The sequence below is a fragment of the Lissotriton vulgaris genome, chromosome 12, assembly GCF_964263255.1.
Source record: "Lissotriton vulgaris chromosome 12, aLisVul1.2, whole genome shotgun sequence".
Taxonomy (NCBI): domain Eukaryota; kingdom Metazoa; phylum Chordata; class Amphibia; order Caudata; family Salamandridae; genus Lissotriton; species Lissotriton vulgaris.
In genome coordinates this window covers 744,981,509-745,005,809 of record NC_141700.1, presented here as the reverse complement: position 1 = coordinate 745,005,809, position 24,301 = coordinate 744,981,509, and the positions used below count along the sequence as shown (strand labels likewise).

Here is a 24,301-nt window from a genome sequence, read left to right as displayed (position 1 = left end):
GACACTGAAATGTAACCTAAATAATGTAATGCATAAGATTACCAAAGCTCAAAGCAGGAATGTAAACCTATGGACAAAGGTTACTACAATCCGCTTGGAATACAGAAAAGCAAGATATGCCCACAAGAGGGAAAAAGAAGAACAGCAATGGAAAAATGTGTTTGAAATTTTAAAGATACAACAAATAAACTTAGGGGTCTAAGCTAGAAATCCTTTAGTGATTTCTTAGAGTTATCCTAATGTCTCGTAGAGTACACAGGAAAAAAAAGATTAAACTAACAGACCATATCACCAGAATGTGAAACACCTGTGATTGTCAGTCAACCGCAATGAGGATTCCCATCAATGTCTTGTGTTGATCAATATTCTCATCTGGTAATCCTACCAGGGTATTGTGTCTCTTGATCAATGAGACAGCCAACATACCCCATTGGTCGGCTTGGGGTGACAACCCACAATCACTCGGTTATACCACATGGTGTTTCTTATGATGGGAAGGTGCAGTGCAAAAAACATATGAGTAATGACAAAATAGAAACTGCACAAAACTCGAACAACTCTCTATACGAGACAACCAAACAATTAGTAGGTCTCTCTGTTGATCTCACACCTCCCCCGTCCCAAGCTCTATGTGATGCTCTGTCTAAGTTTTTCTTCAGCAAAGTTGATGACATCTATCGGGTCTTCGCCAACAACGCAACCCCTCCCCACAGGCCTTCAACTCACCTTGACGGTCCAATCTTCCCTCAGTTTAGAGAGGTCACCTGTTCTCAGGTACAGAACATCGTATCCTCCATTAAATCGGGCTCGGCCCTAGACCCCTGTCCCCTGAAGGTTCTGCGGCCAATCATGGGTTAGTTCTCCCAGCCATAACTGATATCTGCAATTCCATGTTTAGCACAGGCACTTACCCAGAGACATTAAAGAAAACCCTTATAAAACCGCTCCTCAAAAAACCCACCCTTGACAAGGAAGAACTCAAAAGTTACCGCCCCATTGCCAGTCTCCCACTACTAGCAAAAATAGTGGAAAAAATCATGAATGCCCAACTCTCTCTCTCTTCATTGAGGAAAACAAATGTCTGGATGAATCGCAGTTTGGCTTCCGCCGATTCCATGGAACTGAGACTGCCTTGGTCAAAGCGGCGGATGATATCAGATCCATTCGGGATGCTGGAGGCACAGCCGTCCTGATCCTGTTGGATCTATCGGCGGCCTTCGACATGGTCGACCATGCCATCTTGGTCGACCGTGTCGAGAGCATAGGCATCCGAGGCAACGCTAAAAATATTCTTGCCTCCTTCCTGGCTAACAGGACCCAGGTCGTCACTGTTGGACCTTTTGAATCCTCCCCCCTGTCACTGCCATGTGGAGTTCCCCAAGGCTCATCCCCTAGTCCGACACTATTCAACATTTATGTGTCGGACCTCGCCAAAGTCATCAGGGCACATGGGATGAGCCTCACGTCCTACGCAGATGACACCCAATTGGTCCTCGCCGTCAAGAATGACGGGCTTCAAATAGCCAACATGTTCAATCAGGGCATGCTGGCAATTGGGAGCTGGATGGCCCACAACTGCCTGAAATTAAACTCCGATAAATCGGAAGTTGTAATTTTTGGCAATCTTTCCCCGGAGTGGTCCCCCCTCTGGTGGCCTTCACCTATGGGCCAGCCCCCAGACCCGGTCAACAAGGTGAGGAACCTGGGAGTCTTATTCGACAATCGTCTGAACTTCTTACCACATGCTAACCAGATTTCCTCCTCAGCCTTTCATAAATTAAGGCTCATTAAGAAAATTCTGCCCTTCCTACCCGAAAATGCCGCCAAAACACTGGTGAGCTCCCTGGTACTCTCCACCCTAGACTACTGTAACGCTTTGTTTCTAGGTGCCCAGGAGAGAGTGCTATCGAAAATGCAGGCTATTCAGAACGCAGCCGCCAGGCTCCTAGGGCGAATCCCCAAATACCAACCGGTGTCACCTACCATAAGACAGCTTCACTGGCTACCGGTGAAGATGAGGATTAAGTTCAAGTCTCTGTGCCTGGTATACAAGGCTTTACAGAATGCCGGACCCGTGTTCTTCACTCAGAACCTAATCCCCTACTGCCCTTCCAGAACACTGCGCTCTTCCAGTTCCTTTGAACTGGTGGTCCCCCGAACCAAATCTGTCAACTGGGGTGACAGAAGATTTCTCGTAGCCGCACCGAAACTGTGGAACACACTGCCTCACTCAATCAAGACCAGTACCTCCCTCTGGTCTTTCCGCAAAAATCTCAAAACCTGGCTTTTTAATCAATGAACATCAGCTCCCCTTGTTGGCTAAACATTGCAGTAACCTAGCGCCGAGATGCCCGAGGGCCTTCGTTCGCACTTTACAAATGTTGTTATAAAATTTTTTTTAAAAAAGGATAGGGAACTTAACAAAAACTATTTATTGGACGTAAGCCCCTTCCAATTTAAAAACAAGAACAGTGCATCACAATAATTGCAGTACAAACAAATAGCTGCGAGAGGGCCAACATGTTTCAGCCTATAGTGGAAAATGGCCAAGGCTTTCTTCAGGGCCTCTGTTCTACATCCATGCTACTGCCTATAAGTGACTAAATGTGTGAAAAATTAATTCAAAAAACACACTAGTGAACCATCAGTAGTAAAGGATATAATGTTCCTTCCACTGTCTGAAATCCTCTTTGGCACCTGGTGTCTTAGTAGCATCTGTTGAAGACAAACAGTCAGGTGAGCTCCACTCAGCTACCAAGGTCTGTTAGATTCACACTTAGTTTACAACTATTTCCAAATTAATTACTCACCCAGAATGTCCGGGGAATGGACCTCACCTCTTCCTGGACCTGGCACAGCATATGTGAGACCCCGCTCTGCAAGGATAAAGACAACCCCGTACTTAGCATGGGCAGAGAGAGTTATCTCATATCTGCTCGGTTCATACATTATACCCGAGGTTCCATAGTATTATGCGCGCAGAGTAGCCTAGCATACAACAACATGCTCCAAACTAAAGACCTCACACCCACAATAGTATTGTCTGCAACATTGTGGTTTCAACATATTTTAAAATTAAGAGTGGTACAGAATGAATTCCACATATATCCCTCAACAAAGAGTTTTACAAAAGGAGAGGGGCGGTTGGGGGGGTGGGAAAGAGGGAGCCCCAGTTAGTAATATCTGCCTTATCTTTCTTCCTATACTGATTATAAACGAAGAAAGAATGGAAGAAGCAGAATTAAATTGTACAAAATAGCCCATTAGGACTGTGTGCCTACCTATCCGTCGTTGTATTGGTCTGTGACTGAGTCAGGGGGAGGCACTGGGCTCTTGTCAGTGTTACAATTTAAATGGCTGTTTCCTATCTCAAACACCCAATCAGTGAGCTGTAAAAGAGGGGGACGGTAAAGTACCATTTTTAATGGATGAATACCATACATCTATGGAAGACTCTCAGTTATTCCATGTGTCAAATGTTGGAAAAAACGTCAGATTAGGACCTCGGTGTACTCTGACTGTAAGCATCAGTTCCGGTATCTCACACTCGCGTAGCCTCGCGAGAAAGTTTATTAGTATATTTGAAATTTTAAAACCAAAGGCTCAAAGAAAATTCTGGATCTGGATGAATAAATGTTTTAAGCCAAACATTTAACCAAAAGTCACAAACATCACTCCCACACCATGGGAAATTTATATTCAGGCCCTTTATACTTATACTGAACCCAGTAATACTGAAGACCCCTGTAATAACAATTCGATTGACAAAACAACTCGTTACACTATCAGGTCCAAAAATATGATGGAGGATCACTGGAGATGCTAGGCAAGACCATTGCAAAAATAATTTTAACTCAAGTAGCACAGGTTATAAAACAGATGCGTTTAGGAGGGGCACCTGACCTAAAATGAATCTCAGCAATGGTGTACAAAGGAGCAACCCAGAGGTGGGCAGCAATAATGCCTCCCCTGTTCTGGGAATGCAGTTTGGTAGGAAATATACTGTAGACATGGCGAGGATCACTCCTAGTCCCAATACACAAAAAGGGCTCCCAAGCAAACCTGAAGAATGACCAATTACTAGCTCTGTTGGATGTAGATGGAAAGTGCTATGTCAGGATGGTATACCAAGAGTTGCTGGGTTGGGCTGAATACCATATTCTCAAACAGGATCCCAAAAAATCTGCAGCATTGAAGATAGTCTTATCTGTATTTCTCATATGATAGAGGACACACTCGCAAGAAAAGGGAGGACTCTATACTTAAGCAATCGCTGCCTCATACTTGGATACCTGGATAAAAATAAGAGTCACAACTGGTTGGGCCATCACACATAAAATTGAAAACAATAATGGATTAAAATAAGGGTGCATTTTGGCACCTATACTTTTTAATCTGTACCTATGAGACCTCCCAGATCAGCTATTATGTGAAAGGTCATTCCCAAAACTGTCATGTGTTATAATCTAGGCCTTACAATACGCAGACAATACTGTGTTGTTAGACCAACGTTTGGTGTGTCTTTAGAGGCTCCTGATGGCACTTACAGCATATTATAAGGAAAATTACCTGAAAATAAACATAGGGAAAACTAAGGTGAAGATAATTATCAGGCGGCTGCAAGAATAGGATCTTGGTTTACTGAGGGGAAAGCTGTTTAAGTAGTGACTACTTACAAATACCTTGGAGTTTGGCTTGATCATAGGGGTCGGCAAGCTGCACAACAGGGAGAGGTGAACGCTTTAGCAGGGGCATTTGGTAAGTGAAAATATCTATGGGCACATCAGAGATATCGCCCCTTTTGAAGGTAATAGGTAGTAAATTTTTACCAGCAGTAGCATATGGAGCAATGATATTTAGAAACAAAATGACAACTTGGCTGGATAGAGCTCAATCAGCTTGCTACCGCAGGGTGTTCTTGTTGCCGTCCTGCACAGCCCATGCACAAATTCAAATGGAATTCAAATGGATACAAAAATCCAGGTTTGTGACCTATTTGCTTGAAGACTAAACAGGCCCAGGCGAATCCTCAAAAAAGTCAAATTTGGACAATAGTAAACAATTTAGAGACAAAGTGGCAAAAGTAACTAGTGCACTCTTTAGAGAGACTGGAGGCACAAGAAATCTGGTCAAGTAGTTTGCCAGTTGCAGTGACGGCGAAGCTGCTAACTAAGCAAGCAAAAGCACTATTGGATGAACAAGACGCACTAGTAGTGAAAAGCCTGTGGCATGGCAGATTGGCTATACAACTATATGCTCCTGGGGCTCTACTGCAGTATCTTTTGACCTCCTTAAATCTAATGATGAAGTGACAGCTAAAAGGTCTGCACTTCAGCCTAGTTCCGCTGATGGGGTATTGGTATGGAAGGAAAAACCAGGAGAAGAAGGAAAAGGAATGCCGACTCTGCCAAAAGGGGGAACAATCATTGATACATGTACTCTGCATATACAAAGAACTGATCCTGCTGAAAAAATGTTGGTTGTAGCCAATTTGGCGTATTTTAAATATTCAAACATGCCAAGGAGCGCTGGAGGAGTGTTTGAGAGGTCACTCTGTGCAATTGACAGCTCGCACTATGAAATTTATGACAGCGGTAACAACGTTAATTAATCTGAAAAACTGTTAAGAGTACCAATATCAAAAAGATTTTGGATGTTATATTTTGATTGTAGATTGAGATTTAAACAAACAAATGTTTTTGATAATAACAAAGTAATAATATCATGGCAATGTTTTTAATATGAAAATAAACTATATGAATTTCTCTGATTTCAATGATTTTATGTAATTGAGCATTAAAATAAATCTATCTATATTTGTTGGTGGAAATTTTTGAAAAGCTTCAAGACAAACAATAACTTTTTGTAATGGAGTGGCAAAGTTATTAATGAATCTAAGTATTTGAAAAGTAATAAATGGGTGGACAACTGGACATATGGTTTTGGTTGGCAAATGCAATGGGGCTGTCCTCTTGATACTTCCTTTCAGCCATTGTACATGGTCATCACCAACTGCTGCTAACACATTTAGAACTTTTAGGATGGGGTGTCCAACGTGACCATGGCCACTGTCTCTTTTTACTGTTTGAGCATGAACAAGTAAAAGAAAGCCTTCTCTTCTCAACAAGCATGAATAGAATACCTTACTTGGACGGGCAATCTTCACAACAGAGTAGTAGCATGTGACCAATGGGTTCTCTGAGTCCTACAGTAACAATACTGGGCAGTCCACAAAATATATAAGGGGAGAGGGAAAACTGACTGACCAAGCAGAAGAAAGGAAGCTACAGACATACTAGTAAAGAAACAGTTTGAAGTAAAGTACAGAAACTTGAGATATAGAAAATAAGTAAATTGGATAATACAGGGATAGCAAGAATTTGGAAATAAATGGATGTACCAGGATTTGGAAATTGTTTGAGAAACGGGTAGAAATAATTCAAAATATGGAGTGGTAAAAGAGAGAGAAATAAATATCAATGCAAACAACAAGAGGACATACTGGGGCCAGCAGAGCCATCTTTGGAAGGGACCTTCAGCTACCTCACCCACCTCATCCCTCTTATTCCCACTGGATGCTGATGTTAGACATAATTACAAAAAAAGATTGGTGGTCAATAAGTAATCTCTCCAAAAATATTTGTGGGCAGTAAAAGGCAATCACAATAACATTGAACTTTTCTAAATCAAATCGACTAGTGGTTTTGTGGACCGCCCTCTTCCAAATTTCCTAAACATACCCAACTCCTTTCCAAATTTACCAAACTAGATTTTGGAATTACTAATAAATTGCAACAAATGATGCTTGCTTCTCATCTCATTCACAATTTCTAAATCCCCTTTGATGAGTCGATTCACTAACTTAGCATTTTTCTTTCAATGCATAGATGGACGCATACATACACATCACTGGGTAATTGCTTGACACTGTAAAAGCTACAGTCTCTGCATTAATTATTTAACAATTTGCCCAAGCGAGTGCCCACAAGTACAATTAAGTAGTGCTGAGCAGCTGTCTAGAATAACAATCACATAATATTGGAAAACTTAACATACCTGCATGTGAGCAGCATGCTTGTTATTTAGGAAAACATTATTAGCATAGAACACAAGTAATAATATAAATATTTACTCACTGAGCCCCACGATCTCAACCTCTAGCATGTCCAGCAGGTCCTGGTCTTGGGCCAGATCATCAGACCACTGGTGCATCAGCTGTTGCTGGGTGCGTCAGACCCCAGAGTAATGGTACACTGTCCGTCGCATCCTCACTTAATGCTGCTGTCAGTTGGCTGCCCTCTTGTTTGAGCTACATGGACACAACAAGGTTCAGAGGCCTCTCCCCCTCAAGCTGCTGAAGGAGATCTGACTTCCAGAAAAGCTTCTAAGTCTGAATGTAGAGGATTTCATCTGGACCGAAGCAGTAACCCACTGATGTTGAGGTCTTCATGGGCACAGAAATTCGCCTTCCAGCTCGAAGCACAGCTTTGTCAACAACTGCACCAGGATACCGCTCTTCTGCAACCTTGCATTATCGAGCTCCATTTTGGAACCAGCTTTCAGCTTGTTCTGCTGATGACTTGTTGATAACCATTTTTGATTCATAAACGTTTCTATACCCAAAGGTAAGCTTTCCATCAGGAAAAGCCTGGTCACTGAATCTGACTAGCAATCCATTGTGGTTGGCCTTAAGTTTTGATTTTGACATGGACTAGCATGACCACATGGCCATGGTTGGCACTTTGTGCTTTTTAAATCAAAATTTAAAATACTCATTTCTCTAGGTTCAAATTATTGGTAGTCTGTTTATTTGTTAAAGTCCACTTTATGTTTCTATTTTTCTAACTTAATTTGGGAATTTCTTTTGTTTTGTTTTCACTTTATTACTGTTTGAGTACTGCATAAATACTTTACACATTGCTTTTAAGTTAAGCCTGACTGCTTTGTGCCAAGCTAGGAAAGTGTTAAGCACAGGTTTATTTTAGGGACAGAGGGGCATATTAGCAAGAACCTCATTAAAATTATCGCAGTTTTAGCGGCAGGAAACTGCTGCTAAAATGGCGATAATGGGCTTGCTAATATGCGTTATAGAATTCCAATAGAAGCCCAGGTTAGATGTCCTGCACATCTAACCTTGGCTTCTATTGGAATTCTATAACGCATATTAGCAAGCCCATTATCGCCGTTTTAGCAGCAGTTTCCTGCCACAAAACAGTGATAATTTTAACGAGGTTCTTGCTAATATGCCCCATTATTTGGTCACCCTGACCAGGATTGTGATATTGTGATTATTATTTAAGTAGGTTTTCATCCCCCACAACTAAATATTAACATTTCTTTCAAATACAATCTGTCTTTAGAAATGTTTTATTACCGCACTCAGTTTCCTTAAATGACTCCCCTCAAGAGGGAGAGCACTTGTCTTAGATATGGATGACAAATCTCATCATACATTTATTTATTTATTTTATTTTTATTATTATTATTATTTTTTTGTCCTCATTAGCCGCGTTATCGTTCTAAGAAATAACCAACCACCAAAGAAAAGCAGTCCTTAAAAGGCAGGTATTTAGAAAATAGTTCCATTCTTTCCAGGAGCAAACCAAATATCTTGGCGGGAGTTACCTTCTGGAGGATCTTACTCCATCAAAGCCTGAGTCAGGCTGTCGGCCCACTTTTGTCGTGGCATGGGAGAGCCTCGACCTGGAGTACTGGGCGTAATAATCAGACCCGGGGAAAAATAAAAAACACCCGGAGTCTCTGATAGTTTTTATCTCCACTTAAGTAGTAAATTCCAAAAAGCCAAACTGCGAGGACTACAAGACCTTGCCATGCCTACTTTAGATATTTCATAAAGTGATGTCAACCACTCTGCATGAGTCGGGGGGTTGGCATTGACCCAGTTTTTACAAATTTGTCTTCTTGCTACCAAAATAGCATAAAACAGAAATGACCTCTCCAACCCCCCAATGTTATCACTTAGTCCAAAAATAACTGGACCAAGAAAAAGGAATTGAGATTTTGAGGATTGTATCTAGAGAAGCCTTAACTTCCTGCCAGAAGCTACTAATGTTGGGACGTTCCCATAACATATGGACATCTGAGGCTGCTAGGAGGAGACATCTATTACAGCACTTCCCTCGTTGGAATTTAGAAAGTCTTTGGGGAGAGAAGTATGCTCCATGCAAAGTAAATAGATGGTTGCGCCTCAGCCAGGCAGGTTTGATGATTTTATACAAGAGACTAAAAGATCTCGTCCATAACTCCTCCGCCTGGACTTCTCCATTCCCTTCCCACAGTTCAGCTGGGAGGCTGAAGTCTCCATCTGCTTCCTGCATAATGTTCCAGTAGAAAAAAGCAACTTCCTTATCACCCCTTACTTTCTCTACTACATTTTTCTCTAAAGAACTATATCCCCCGAGTTTAACCTTTTTCTTTATCTGTTCTCGAAACCAACTTGACAATTGTATATATATATAAACCAGGATAAAGGTGAGCCGACCCTCTCAGAGAAAGCATCTCATTCTAATAGAATCCCTCCTGCCACCAGCTATCCCCATCTTAATACCCCTGCCTCCAATAGCACAGATGTAAAGCTATCGACAAGGTGTGTAGAGATCCCCGGAAGATCCCAAATAGGAGCGAAGTTAGAAAAGTATGCCAGCCCAACCCTATATTTAATTTGAGTCCATTCTTTTACAAGCAAATATAAGATCTTTAACCTCACTCTTTTGAAATATCGCTGGTGCCCGAATTTAACCAAAAAACCATCAAGTGGGAGATTAGAACCAGATAACATTGCCTTAAACATGCATCCATTTGAATTGTCTTCTGGGATCTTTAATACCACCCTAGAGTGGGACAGGTGAAAAGCCCAAGCATAATATTCCAGATCTGGTAGTGCAAGGCCCCCCTTCTCCCTCCTTCTTCTTAACTTTTTCCATCCCAACCTGGTAGATCTAAAACCCCAGATGAAAGAATTAATGTTCTGTTGACATTTAAAAAGTTGCTTAGAATCCAATGCCAACGGAATGGTGTTAAAGATAAATGTATATTTAGGAAGGATAGTCATTTTCACTAAACTCGTTCTCCCATAAATAGTAAGAGGGAGAAAGGACCATGCTTTCATCAGTGCCTTAGATTCGCGGAAAATCCGATCTAAATTAATTTGGGCCGAAATATCTATGCTGTTTGTAATTCTGACTCCCAGATGACGGATTGAGGGTGTTACCGGCAGATGAAGGTTTGCAATATTCCAAGCCATGAGATCGGTTTTCCCGGCATTGACTTCATAACCCGAGAAATCTCATCATACATTTAGACACATAAGTTTGTACCTAAATATTTAGCACATTGACAACTTTCTTGGAATTTACAAAAATTGTCGGTACTTTTCCACGAGGAAGTTTTCCCACCCTGAAGCACTCTCTAAAATGCATTGTTCACACAGAAAATTAAGTCCTTCTGCTGACATTTTCCAGGTGAATAAACCCATTTATGATTACTAAGAAATATTTTGCCAGGCATTATGTGGCTCACGCTGATTTAAATCACAAATGTTGATATTGGAAAATGTAACATACTACGGTATGCAAAACCATTTGAAAGTCTAACCATAAAAAGTCACAAAGGACATAAAAAGGACCTAAAATCTCTCCTGCTTGTCTCACCCACAGGTGCTACACTGTATCAGAAATGTGCATCTGCAGAGAAAAGGCATCACAGAAGTGTTCTTTGATAAACATGGTAACCCCCCACCACGGTACGACATTGTGAACTGGCAGAAGGGGTCCCAGGGCACTGTGTGGCATAGAAAAGTCGGGGAATATGATGGAAGTGCCCCTGCTGGACAGACCCTGCTCTTTAATGTCAGTGCCCTCCTGTGGACAAAGGGAAGCAGCGAGGTAGGGTTGAGGTTAGTTAGAATATTCTTGCATGCAGTGAAACATTTGCTAAACCAGACAAACCCATAATGAACTGTTGAGAGGGGATTCCACTTACCATATTGCAACATAGAAAATCTGAACTACAATCCATCATATATTAGACTGACCTGTGTATGACAGTGTAAGACATGGCAACTCATTTTGGGGATGCTCTTCACTTTGGTTCTTTGGAGGGTGATTTATAAAAAAAATTTGCTGGAGTACTTGGAGCCCTCAGATCCTTATCTCTAGATTGGCTGTGCTGGTGATTAAGGGTGGGATCAAATGAACAAGAAGATAGGTACAATTGTAATTAGTAGCTTAATCGGTCATAACTCTCAGGTGAATTGCTGCAATTTCTCTAGGATGACACCATATAAGGGTGCAGCCTGCATAATGGAGGCAGGTACATAATCTCTGATAGCGCCTTTGAATCCTACGACATCTGGAATGTATCTACCTTTCTAGGACTCACCTCCTGAAGGAGATCACAATACTAGGACTCTGTACAGGAAGCTACAGAGGACCATGCTTGTGAGACCCAGGGAGCAGCTCATTGGGCTTAACTGGATGAATTAGTAGAAGTCCTCCTGCCCAATGTGACAGCCACAGTTATGATTGGGGGGTCCCCATCCCCCTCTAAAGCCAGCTGCTGGAGACATGATTACACGTCTTGGGGGATGAGAGCATACAAAAATGTCTCAAGCATTGAAGAAGCGCCTGACAGTGGCTTTAGTGTCACCATTGGCACCATTGGTGCTAAGGGACGTCTGAGATTGATCTGAGCCCTGGGTCTTGGAGCTTCTGAGGCTCCACTCTCCGCATACTACGAGTACCACAGTGGGAGGGGATAGCTATGGCCCCTTTGTTCTCACTCCCACAGCAGGACCACTGGAGTTTCACCAGGCAGAATTCATTAGAAGGTGTGGAGGAATAGGTAAAGAGCATCCCTTATGAGTAAAGCTCTGGGTACTACTCTGCTTCTCAATACGTTGACAGTAATGCTGCCTGTAGAATGCAGGGGGTGCAATATGTTGGGGAACTAAAGAGTAACAGTGAACTACTCCCTGAATGGAGGAACTTTTATCGCTTATCCTTCATGGACACCTGATGCAGTTTTACACAGCCACTATCTCATGAGATAATGCATTGGACTCAATGTGTTTCAGGAATGTTATTTATTTAGTGTGGTGTACCTCTAGATTTTTCTTTTATCTGTATTTGCCGGCCATAGAACACTGTGCACTTTTCCCCTGTTAATCATTAGTAAAGGGCCTATGCTCCCCCGTTAACATGGTTGAATTAGCATAACTTTGATTGGCATATTGAACTCACTTATAAATCTCTAGTCACCTATAAGTCTCTAGTATATGGTATATGATATATGGTTCCATAGAGGCAAATTGGGATTTAAAAGTCAATTTAACACTTAGCAAAAAGTTAAGAAATCCCTTCAAATTTAATTGTTGGACTTTTTGTAACATTTATTAGAAATCCTAGGTAGGTTTTCTCATAAATGCTAAGGAAAAAAACACTTTTAGAAAGCAATATTTCCCTGTCTAAAGCTCTGGAGGGTCATTTGTATGTGCTGTGTCAGGCTCTGCTTGCGCTGTTTGTGCTGCCTGGTTACATCCCCTGTCTTCTCAGATCCAGTCTATCCTCTTCCTCCTGTTATCATGATCCTCCCACTACCCACTACCCCATACTCCTGTTCCTTTTGTAAAGCACTCCATGGCCCACACTGCCATGGCTCTTTTAATTTTGGCCTCCTTTTTGGTCTTCTTCCTACAGTTCTAGAAACCCTGCTTAATCCCATCGCCTTGGGGAGTGGCTACCATCAAGGGCACGGTCTTGTAAGAAAGCCTCACCCCTACACATTCAAACTTCTCAGGCTTCCAAAGAAAAGAGTTTAGCGATCCTGCGAACCTGTTTATTTTTTTACCCTTATTACTATTTACAAGATCCTGCAGGTATTCCATTGTGGCATCTACCCTCTGCCCTGACATCTATAGTCAACGTTTTCTGCCCCAGGAGATCACCTCCAAGGAAAACAAAAGAAACAGTAATTTCTCGCATGGTAAGGTGAATTACCACACACTTTTGCTTGCCAGGAAAAAAGGCAGCTTTCTGAAAAAAGGCTTGTCGGACAACGGAATGCTGAATTATTTTTAGGTATTAAGGTGAGATGCAGCTGCTAAAGACATTCACAATGAAAAGCCACAGCAATTAAGCTAGAAGAGAAGAACTAAAAAGATCCTGAAGGCAAGGTGTCCCTCTAAACTTTAAGAACTGGCAGGACACTTCGAGATGCCAACAATAGAGGTAACTGATTAAAAGGGAACACACACTTATACAGTATTGTTTAGCTAACCCTGAGGCTAATTCACGTCTTGTGTCTTTTAGGGAATAACAAACACAGACCCTCATTTGAGAGGGAGAATCATGATTATCAGCCTTGCTACTTGCTGACACACCACTACAAAATAAGTCATCAGGAGTAGGGGTGGGAGGAACTCTCAGTTTTACTCCGCAGACTCCCACAGACTAAAATAGAATATTCCACAGAGTTCTGCTAACATGTGGAAAATATGCAGCTTGTGCTGCAATTTGGTACTGGTAGTGTGAATGAGCGCATGACCATTGAAGTAGAATTTCTTGCCTCTTGAGTATAAAATCTACTTGAGCAGCATCAAATCTACTCAAGCAGCTGCCCGCTGACCATGACCAGGAACAACCGCCCTCAAAGAAAATCATGCTAAGGAATGCCAAATCTTGCTTGAGCTCACCAGCTCACATTTTCTGGTGCCTCACAAGAGAAAAAATCTGTCACACAGTGATTTGCAGAATTTGTTCAGAACTCCTTGTTAAAGAGGATCATGGAGAGACCAAAATTCTGTTAATTCCTTGACCAATATAAAACATTCACCCACCCCGAATTCGGAGCCCCAACACTACATCCCTCATAGAGACGAGGTACACAATCAGGAGGGATCCTGAGCACCACTAACCATGTGACCTTGGAGATAGGCGACCAAGAAAGTCAGACAACACCAATGAATGAGGAGTAAAACTGCTCCTGGAGCACAGATAAAGGACTGGAAATGGGCAGGAGTTTCTGTTCCCCTGGCAGGATGACCATTTAGGTAGTGCCCAGGAATGTATTTAACTTCAATAAGGGCATCCCCTTTCAAGAAAGATATCAGATGACACCTGCATAGCCCCTTATTTTTTCCTCCAGCCAATCAGACTCCAATCCCAGTAAGGAGGAAGCTGCCCCCTATAAATACTGTTAAGTGACCACAAAGGAGGGGTTGTTCATTTCCCAGGCCACACCGCTCCACTAGGGGAGAAAGGTTTTACTATCTTAGAATCAGGCAGAGAGGGGCACTGTTGTGTTGCCTGCAGTGGAGCACACAGAAAAAACTGCAAAGGTGGGCAGGGTGGCTCTGTGGAACTTTTACCCCACCCACAAACCGGTGTTAGAAATAAATGTGGCAACCCCAATATCGTCTTCATAACACTTCTAAAACTGAGGAAGATCAGATGAACACTCAACCCGCTGTCAGAGACCTGAGATGAGCCTTAAAGGACTGAACCTGTTTTGTCCTTGACAAAGAAGTGGACTCCACAGATCATAAGACTGGCCACCTGGTCAAGCTACAAGAAGACAACAAGCTACAAGAGGTCTTTCCTGAAGATGTCCAACTGACCAGTGCCAGCTTGACCTGGCCTGATGCCTTATGTTGACCTCTGCTGGAGTGAGTCTTAAACCCAAGTGCTGATCCTGAGGTCCGGGAACTTGGGCTAGGTCTAGCTAGGTTTCTCCTACCACCACTGATAACCTGAGACTTAACAACTATTTGGCTTTAAAGACCTCCAAACTACTGGGGCAAACCTGCCCACTGATCTGACCTATGTGCTTAGCTGCTGGGATGAAGATTCAGGTTTCTCAGGTTTGAAGTTTCCACTGAAGCAAATCTAATTCAGCGGGATATCATAGGGAGTGGATCCGGCCTAGTGGAGCCCTCTTTGGACATAGCCTGCAGCCTTATACCACTGGAGGAATTTGAGCTCCAAAAACATGGCTAAATACAAAAGAATAAATATTAACCAGGTGAAGTATTCAAAAGTAGTCGGTAGGTGAGTGACTTTTCCTGATGGTGAAATACCACTTTCTCCTAATCAGTACTTGCCACCAAAAAACCTACATCTTTATTAATACTTCATCCCTTGGTTATCTTACCTTGTAGAGCCTTCCTCAATCACAGCCTGCTGCTGTGCCCCAGTGAAGATTTCAGACTGACATTTTTTAGACTAAGTTCCAAGTTAAAATCTCTGAACGAGTCATACCTGGTTTCTATATCCGAGCCATGCTTCATTGCAATCAGCCTCAAATGATGCCTATGTCCTGGTCAACTACGACCAGTTGACCAAGTTTCACTGTTAATGCTTTTTGGTGCTATTTGTATTTAAAAATCCTGAAATTCATATCTCACTCCTGTTATTTTTCTTTTGGATTTTTCTTGTGTTGTGCTTTGACTTTGATACTGTTTTGGTACTGCATTATTAATTTACACATTGCCTCTAAGTTAAGTCTGCTGCTGTGTGCCATAGCTACTAGGGTGCTAAGCTCAGGTTAATTGTGTAACTTTAGTGGTTCACCCTTACAAGGATTGTCTTTGTTGGTTAACGTGGGTAGTCACCCACCTTGACTAAAAACCATAATATCTCACAACATAGGAATCTGAAGAACAACTTTTTAACTTTGTGACCAAGGGACACAGAGACCACCTTTGAATCTGGGATTTGTAATGTCATGATTAATCTGGGCTTGGCTGCCGGCACTTTTTTGCCTGGCGTCTTGCTGTAAGATTTATTCCACTTGATGTGAGCAAGAGCCTTGGGAAAAAAGATTTCAGAATTATCTTCTTTGCGCTGGTCCCTACTATTCAATCTCTGGACCTGTAAAACTCAGAATTTGCCGGATAGATGCATCAGTCCTATTGATTTCCATGCTGGTAATGGAATGGGGATTTTTGGTACAACACATCTGCTGCAGACTGGCACTGATAGTATTCAGAGACTAGATCGTACCCTATTGGCAGCTCAGAAGGGTTCCATCCTGAAAAGCAAGATTGACAGAGATTGACACTGAAGAATGGATGTTTGGCTCCTCACTGCACATCAAAGCAAAATCACAAAAAAAAGGGTGCATTAACAAAGGCATTAAACAAATTATTTAAATAGCATATGTACACATTTTGATTAAAACATTAATAAGGTACTCATTGCCTTTATCTTTCAACTTTTTTAAATTATATTTACTGTTTCCTGCATTTACTCCTATCTGCTGTGGGATGTCCCCTTGTGCTTGACCCTTGTAACATAAAGTAAGGTAAGGTACGATAGGACTTCATTATTAAGGTAATCAAAAACTTACAATATGATCAGCAGTTAAAACATCATCAATAAATAACATCATAAAATCTGTCTTCAATCAGTTGTTATCCTCAAGATTTACATAATTTCTTGATTTGTGGTAGGTCCTGGCACCCTTTCACCATGGCTCGCTCGAGACCGTTGGTGTAGAGTGTAAAGAGATAGGGTGCCAGGACACAGCCCTGCCTTACTCCCCGATGTACAGCGAATGGCACCGTTAGTTGTCCTCCCATGCCGTGCCTCACTCGTGCATTTGCACCAGTGTATAACTCCCGTATGAAGTTTAATAGAGGTAATTCTACCCCCATTTCCTGCAGAATGGATCATAGTTTACTGTGACTGACGCAGTCAAAGCCTGCAGATAAGTTGACATATGCCAAGTGCAATGACCCACCCTTGGCAGATACGTATTTGTCTGCCAGAAGAGTCAGGTTTAGAACCTGTTCTGTGGTGCCTAGACCCTCGCGAAACCCAAATTGAAGGTCCGATAGGATCTTGGTCTCATCTCCCCAAAGCTGGAGGCGCTCTAAGATAATACGGCCGGCCACCTTGCCCAGAGAGTCCAACAGTGATATTGGGCAATAGCAGGAGGGAGATTGCCTATCTCCCTTTTTAAAGATTGGGACCAAGATGCTATCGGACCATGTATTTACTAATCCCACCATGCAGGACACTTCCAGGACTCGAGTTAGAATAGGGGTCCACAGTTCCAGATTGTTCTTATAAAAGTCGACTGGGACCCCATCAGGGCCTGGAGCCTTGCTGCTCTTACTAGCTAGTAGGGCTAACTGTACTTCCACTGATGTTATGTTGAGTTAGATAGGGAAGGAGGGTAAACTAGTTTCCACAGTGGTTCCCCTAATCTCGTCCGGTTCGGGACAAACTTCAGAGGGTAGACCAAAAATCGGAGCAAACTGACCGACCCATGTTTGCTCATCGATAGCTACATCTATTTTGGGATTGTTGATATTATCGACTAGGAAGGGAGATTTAATTATAGCCCAAAAGGCAGTGTTATCTTTTATGGCGAAACTTTTGTGAAGTTGGGCCCATAATTCATCTTTCAATTCCTTTTTCCTTAATTTTAGTGCATTGAAATATTCTCTTCCGAGGTTTATAATTTCATTTCTATCCCTGTTTGCTCTGTGGAGGGCTGTTTTTAGTTTTGAATAAGCTTTAGTGCAGGTTTTATTGAACCATCCTTTTGTTTTAGCAGTTTCTATACTTATATTTGCACTAAGAGCTTATTTTACTAATTGGGTTATTATCAGAAAGTTTTTCAAGACCTCCTTATACTCGCTAGAGGGATCAAGACATTTTTCAATAGCCCTTAGAGTTTTTTTACTACCTTCGTGGTAATTTCTACTGGGTCTATTTTTTCCCATTTCAATGCAAAGCCGTTTACTCTATCAAGGGACAGAGTTGCTTGCCCCATAATAGTTAGAGAATTGCCTCTGTCTGCTTGGTATGGCAAAAGGAGAGTGACACTGTTGGGATAATGATCACTTATTGCAATGTCGTGTGTTAAGAAATTATATAATCGGGAGGAAGAGGCGCTAGTGATGAAAATATAGTCAATAATACTAGATAGTCCTCTCCCAATAAATGTACTGGTAAGGGCAATTGGGGGATTAACAAGCTCATTTGCCAGGCCCATCTCCAGGCCAAATAATGTCTTGTTTAAACAGTTCCCTGTCGGAGTGTTGAAGAAGTGAGTAAGCGGGATTTGATTTTCGTCCTCGAGACCACAGGTTGAACCGGAGCTGTGCCTGCAAATGTAATGAATAAAATCTCCTCCCCATATTATGACCAGATCCTTTCTTGTTTTTCTCTTTAATTCCTGCAAGCAGGAGTGCATCTCTCTTATCACGCTAATAGTTTCGTCCTGTCTAAGATTATTATAAAAATTAACCAGCGCAAAAAGGTTGCTTTTATCCACCCTCAAGGTTATAATTTGGTAATTTACCTCTGTCTTTATTTGGACAATTTTTTCTAATTTAATGATGTTAGAAACTAAAATTGTCAGACCGCCCTTAGCTCTTCCCAAAGTTGAAGGGAGTGCAATGGAGTAATAGCTTTTATAGCCCTCTATATGTATTACAGATGTGGCCCAAGTCTCCTGTAGGCATAAGATGTTACATTTATAGATGAAATTGGTCCAAATTTCGTTATAAGGTTTGGCACTCAAACCTGCAACGTTCCAGAAAAGTAAACTAAGTAAGTTTTTATCTGGGTGGTCCATTTTTAGTTGGTTAAATCAGATGGATGTGAGGTTGGAAGTTCGGCAATAACATCTTGAGCTGGCTCTATATCGTGTCCCTGTGGCACCAGAGCGTAGGAATTTGTCTTAGCCAGTCAGTCTTGATCTTCCAAACCTGAAAGCGTAGTAAATCTTTTTGCTGTGGGAATCACATAATATGGGTCGTGTCTCCCTATGGGGTCAAAGTTAAGAGTGTGTTGCATGGGATTCGGGGGGGATAGAAAAAGCCTAATGGGAGTATATTTATCTCACCCCTGGCAATGTGCTTGCTACCCAGGTCATAGAGATTTTTTTTAACTAGCGTAGGTGATCTAAAAGTAAGTACAATGCAATCTCCTTGAAAAGATTTTCCACCACTTCCCACCCACTGGACCCTTCTGGCCATTTTGAATTCCCTAAATAAGCAATCGTCTAAACCTGTTTTGAGACATGCCAATGTAGCGACTTGTTTCTCAGTATTTCCCTCCCCTCTGATTCTAAAGGAGGCTTTCGTGGAGCGTTTGCCAGCACAATGATGTAGGGGGTAGCAGCAGGTGGCAAATCAAGATATTCACCTGGCCCCGGTCTTGTCCTGGGTTGGGTATCAGAATTATGAAGGGGGTATGGATATGCCTGGGGGAGATGGGGAAAGATGTCTATTTTTGTAATATCTAAAGTTGTCTTTATGGGATTATTTACCTCTCCTGGAGCTATAGTTAAAACAGAATTAAGTGTCGGAGTGTTAGACCTTGTGGTGACTTTTTGGTGTGTTTTAAGGTACCCTTCGGTCTGGTTTTTCCACACATTTGCTATTTCTTGTTTGTTAGAGGAGAAGTATACGTCCTCTCTGGAGCGCCCTGTATTCATGGATATGGATTGTTCTATTTGGGTCAGTCTGGTTTCCATGTGGTCCAGACTGAGCCTCAAGTACATATCTAGCCTTTCCACCACTGTGATCAGAGACATAGGGGCTCATTAGGATAGCGGATTTTCTGCATCCTCTGGGCCGGCGGAAGCCACCACCGGCCTGGAGGATGCGGAAAATCCGCTGCGGACCCTCCAAAGACCCACCGCCACATTAGGATGGCTGGTGGGTCCTGGTTTCAGTCCGCTGCTTTTCCGCCGCGGTTGGCTTACAACCGCGACGGAAAAGCTCTAATTTGGTGGCGGTGTCTCTCAGACACCGCCAGCCATATTAGGATGGGTTTTAAAAAATGCTTTTCGTGGTGGGTTTTCCGCTGTGGAAAAGCATGTGGAACTTCACTGCAGGGGCCCGTTGCGGGCCCCCTGGGTGAAGGGGGGGTGGGGGGTACACATGGGGGGTACCTATGGTACCCCCCTGCATTTGTATGCAGAAATCGGCAAGCACCACACGGTGCCTGCCGCTTTCTGCATACAAATGCAATGTATGCATTTTTACCATTGCGGCGGGTGCAGCTTGAAGCCGCACCCGCCGCAATGTTAAAAATAGAGGATGTGACCGCCAGGGTGGCCGTCACATCCTAATTTCACAGGAGGGAACTCCGCAGGCCATGCGGAGGTTCGCTCCTACTCTGGGGTCGCGGATGGATGCAAGTCCGTCCGCGATCCTAATGGGCCCCTTAATGTCGTTAGTGGTGGCCTCCGAGTTCCTGTCATCAGCAGCTTGAACCTTTGTGGAAGTTTTTCTTGCTCCCCCTTTCCTTTTGCCTTGTTTGGTATATTTCCTTTTTGAACTTAACACGTCCTCCTCGTTGACTGAGTGAGTATTTGTTGCGGCATAATTTGCGCTATTCTTCTGGACCGTGTTTCCAACAGGAGTCGGGATTTTATGGTTTTTTTGGGGCGGTTGTTGGGAAGTATCTGAGTCACTTAATGTAATTCTATTTGAGATGTGCTGAACGCAGCCGTTTCTTCAGGAGAAATTTGTCTGGGGTTCGCTGGGAGTGCAGGATGGTTAGACTCCGGGATGGAGCGTGAGGAGTTGGCCTCGATTAGTTCCTCTGCTGAACTTTTCTGTTTGTCTAAAGCTCCCATCGCGCCCGTTAAGTAGCTCAACAACGTTTGTTGTGAATCTATGGTGACCTTACGCCCTACGTTGGATTTAGGACTAGCAAGCTTCCTTTTGCCCATTTTTATCACATTCGATATAGTCCCATTCCTATAAGTGGTTTATGTAGATACAGGTTTCTTTCCACCCCCAAAATTATATTAAAAAAACAGTCTTATTGGTTGGTAAGAAATATTCAGCAATAGTGGTGGTGAACTTACTAGATAATTGTTCGTGATAGAGCTAGGAAACCAAGAGGATTGGCCCATGGTAACATGGTAACCCCCCACCACGGTACGACATTGTGAACTGGCAGAAGGGGTCCCAGGGCACTGTGTGGCATAGAAAAGTCGGGGAATATGATGGAAGTGCCCCTGCTGGACAGACCCTGCTCTTTAATGTCAGTGCCCTCCTGTGGACAAAGGGAAGCAGCGAGGTAGGGTTGAGGTTAGTTAGAATATTCTTGCATGCAGTGAAACATTTGCTAAACCAGACAAACCCATAATGAACTGTTGAGAGGGGATTCCACTTACCATATTGCAACATAGAAAATCTGAACTACAATCCATCATATATTAGACTGACCTGTGTATGACAGTGTAAGACATGGCAACTCATTTTGGGGATGCTCTTCACTTTGGTTCTTTGGAGGGTGATTTATAAAAAAAAATTGCTGGAGTACTTGGAGCCCTCAGATCCTTATCTCTAGATTGGCTGTGCTGGTGATTAAGGGTGGGATCAAATGAACAAGAAGATAGGTACAATTGTAATTAGTAGCTTAATCGGTCATAACTCTCAGGTGAATTGCTGCAATTTCTCTAGGATGACACCATATAAGGGTGCAGCCTGCATAATGGAGGCAGGTACATAATCTCTGATAGCGCCTTTGAATCCTACGACATCTGGAATGTATCTACCTTTCTAGGACTCACCTCCTGAAGGAGATCACAATACTAGGACTCTGTACAGGAAGCTACAGAGGACCATGCTTGTGAGACCCAGGGAGCAGCTCATTGGGCTTAACTGGATGAATTAGTAGAAGTCCTCCTGCCCAATGTGACAGCCACAGTTATGATTGGGGGGTCCCCATCCCCCTCTAAAGCCAGCTGCTGGAGACATGATTACACGTCTTGGGGGATGAGAGCATACAAAAATGTCTCAAGCATTGAAGAAGCGCCTGACAGTGGCTTTAGTGTCACCATTGGCACCATTGGTGCTAAGGGACGTCTGAGATTGATCTGAGCCCTGGGTCTTGGAGCTTCTGAGGCTCCACTCTCCGCATACTACGAGTACCACAGTGGGAGGGGATAGCTATGGCCCCTTTGTTCTCACTCCCACAGCAGGACCACTGGAGTTTCACCAGGCAGAATTCATTAGAAGGTGTGGAGGAATAGGTAAAGAGCATCCCTTATGAGTAAAGCTCTGGGTACTACTCTGCTTCTCAATACGTTGACAGTAATGCTGCCTGTAGAATGCAGGGGGTGCAATATGTTGGGGAACTAAAGAGTAACAGTGAACTACTCCCTGAATGGAGGAAATTTTATCGCTTATCCTTCATGGACACCTGATGCAGTTTTACACAGCCACTATCTCATGAGATAATGCATTGGACTCAATGTGTTTCAGGAATGTTATTTATTTAGTGTGGTGTACCTCTAGATTTTTCTTTTATCTGTATTTGCCGGCCATAGAACACTGTGCACTTTTCCCCTGTTAATCATTAGTAAAGGGCCTATGCTCCCCCGTTAACATGGTTGAATTAGCATAACTTTGATTGGCATATTGAACTCACTTATAAATCTCTAGTCACCTATAAGTCTCTAGTATATGGTATATGATATATGGTTCCATAGAGGCAAATTGGGATTTAAAAGTCAATTTAACACTTAGCAAAAAGTTAAGAAATCCCTTCAAATTTAATTGTTGGACTTTTTGTAACATTTATTAGAAATCCTAGGTAGGTTTTCTCATAAATGCTAAGGAAAAAAACACTTTTAGAAAGCAATATTTCCCTGTCTAAAGCTCTGGAGGGTCATTTGTATGTGCTGTGTCAGGCTCTGCTTGCGCTGTTTGTGCTGCCTGGTTACATCCCCTGTCTTCTCAGATCCAGTCTATCCTCTTCCTCCTGTTATCATGATCCTCCCACTACCCACTACCCCATACTCCTGTTCCTTTTGTAAAGCACTCCATGGCCCACACTGCCATGGCTCTTTTAATTTTGGCCTCCTTTTTGGTCTTCTTCCTACAGTTCTAGAAACCCTGCTTAATCCCATCGCCTTGGGGAGTGGCTACCATCAAGGGCACGGTCTTGTAAGAAAGCCTCACCCCTACACATTCAAACTTCTCAGGCTTCCAAAGAAAAGAGTTTAGCGATCCTGCGAACCTGTTTATTTTTTTACCCTTATTACTATTTACAAGATCCTGCAGGTATTCCATTGTGGCATCTACCCTCTGCCCTGACATCTATAGTCAACGTTTTCTGCCCCAGGAGATCACCTCCAAGGAAAACAAAAGAAACAGTAATTTCTCGCATGGTAAGGTGAATTACCACACACTTTTGCTTGCCAGGAAAAAAGGCAGCTTTCTGAAAAAAGGCTTGTCGGACAACGGAATGCTGAATTATTTTTAGGTATTAAGGTGAGATGCAGCTGCTAAAGACATTCACAATGAAAAGCCACAGCAATTAAGCTAGAAGAGAAGAACTAAAAAGATCCTGAAGGCAAGGTGTCCCTCTAAACTTTAAGAACTGGCAGGACACTTCGAGATGCCAACAATAGAGGTAACTGATTAAAAGGGAACACACACTTATACAGTATTGTTTAGCTAACCCTGAGGCTAATTCACGTCTTGTGTCTTTTAGGGAATAACAAACACAGACCCTCATTTGAGAGGGAGAATCATGATTATCAGCCTTGCTACTTGCTGACACACCACTACAAAATAAGTCATCAGGAGTAGGGGTGGGAGGAACTCTCAGTTTTACTCCGCAGACTCCCACAGACTAAAATAGAATATTCCACAGAGTTCTGCTAACATGTGGAAAATATGCAGCTTGTGCTGCAATTTGGTACTGGTAGTGTGAATGAGCGCATGACCATTGAAGTAGAATTTCTTGCCTCTTGAGTATAAAATCTACTTGAGCAGCATCAAATCTACTCAAGCAGCTGCCCGCTGACCATGACCAGGAACAACCGCCCTCAAAGAAAATCATGCTAAGGAATGCCAAATCTTGCTTGAGCTCACCAGCTCACATTTTCTGGTGCCTCACAAGAGAAAAAATCTGTCACACAGTGATTTGCAGAATTTGTTCAGAACTCCTTGTTAAAGAGGATCATGGAGAGACCAAAATTCTGTTAATTCCTTGACCAATATAAAACATTCACCCACCCCGAATTCGGAGCCCCAACACTACATCCCTCATAGAGACGAGGTACACAATCAGGAGGGATCCTGAGCACCACTAACCATGTGACCTTGGAGATAGGCGACCAAGAAAGTCAGACAACACCAATGAATGAGGAGTAAAACTGCTCCTGGAGCACAGATAAAGGACTGGAAATGGGCAGGAGTTTCTGTTCCCCTGGCAGGATGACCATTTAGGTAGTGCCCAGGAATGTATTTAACTTCAATAAGGGCATCCCCTTTCAAGAAAGATATCAGATGACACCT

General features: G+C 42.7%; 1 protein-coding gene across 1 annotated transcript in view; it reads left to right on the top strand.

Annotated features, from left to right (window-relative positions):
• Positions 1 to 24,301, top strand: part of LOC147678545 (extracellular calcium-sensing receptor-like) — an 88,489-nt gene that overhangs the window by 41,580 nt on the left and 22,608 nt on the right. The window contains exons 4-5 of the mRNA XM_086945685.1: positions 10,677 to 10,904; positions 14,270 to 14,278. Coding sequence (XP_086801811.1) covers positions 10,677 to 10,904; positions 14,270 to 14,278 — 237 coding nt within the window. The remainder of the gene's footprint in view (positions 1 to 10,676; positions 10,905 to 14,269; positions 14,279 to 24,301) is intronic.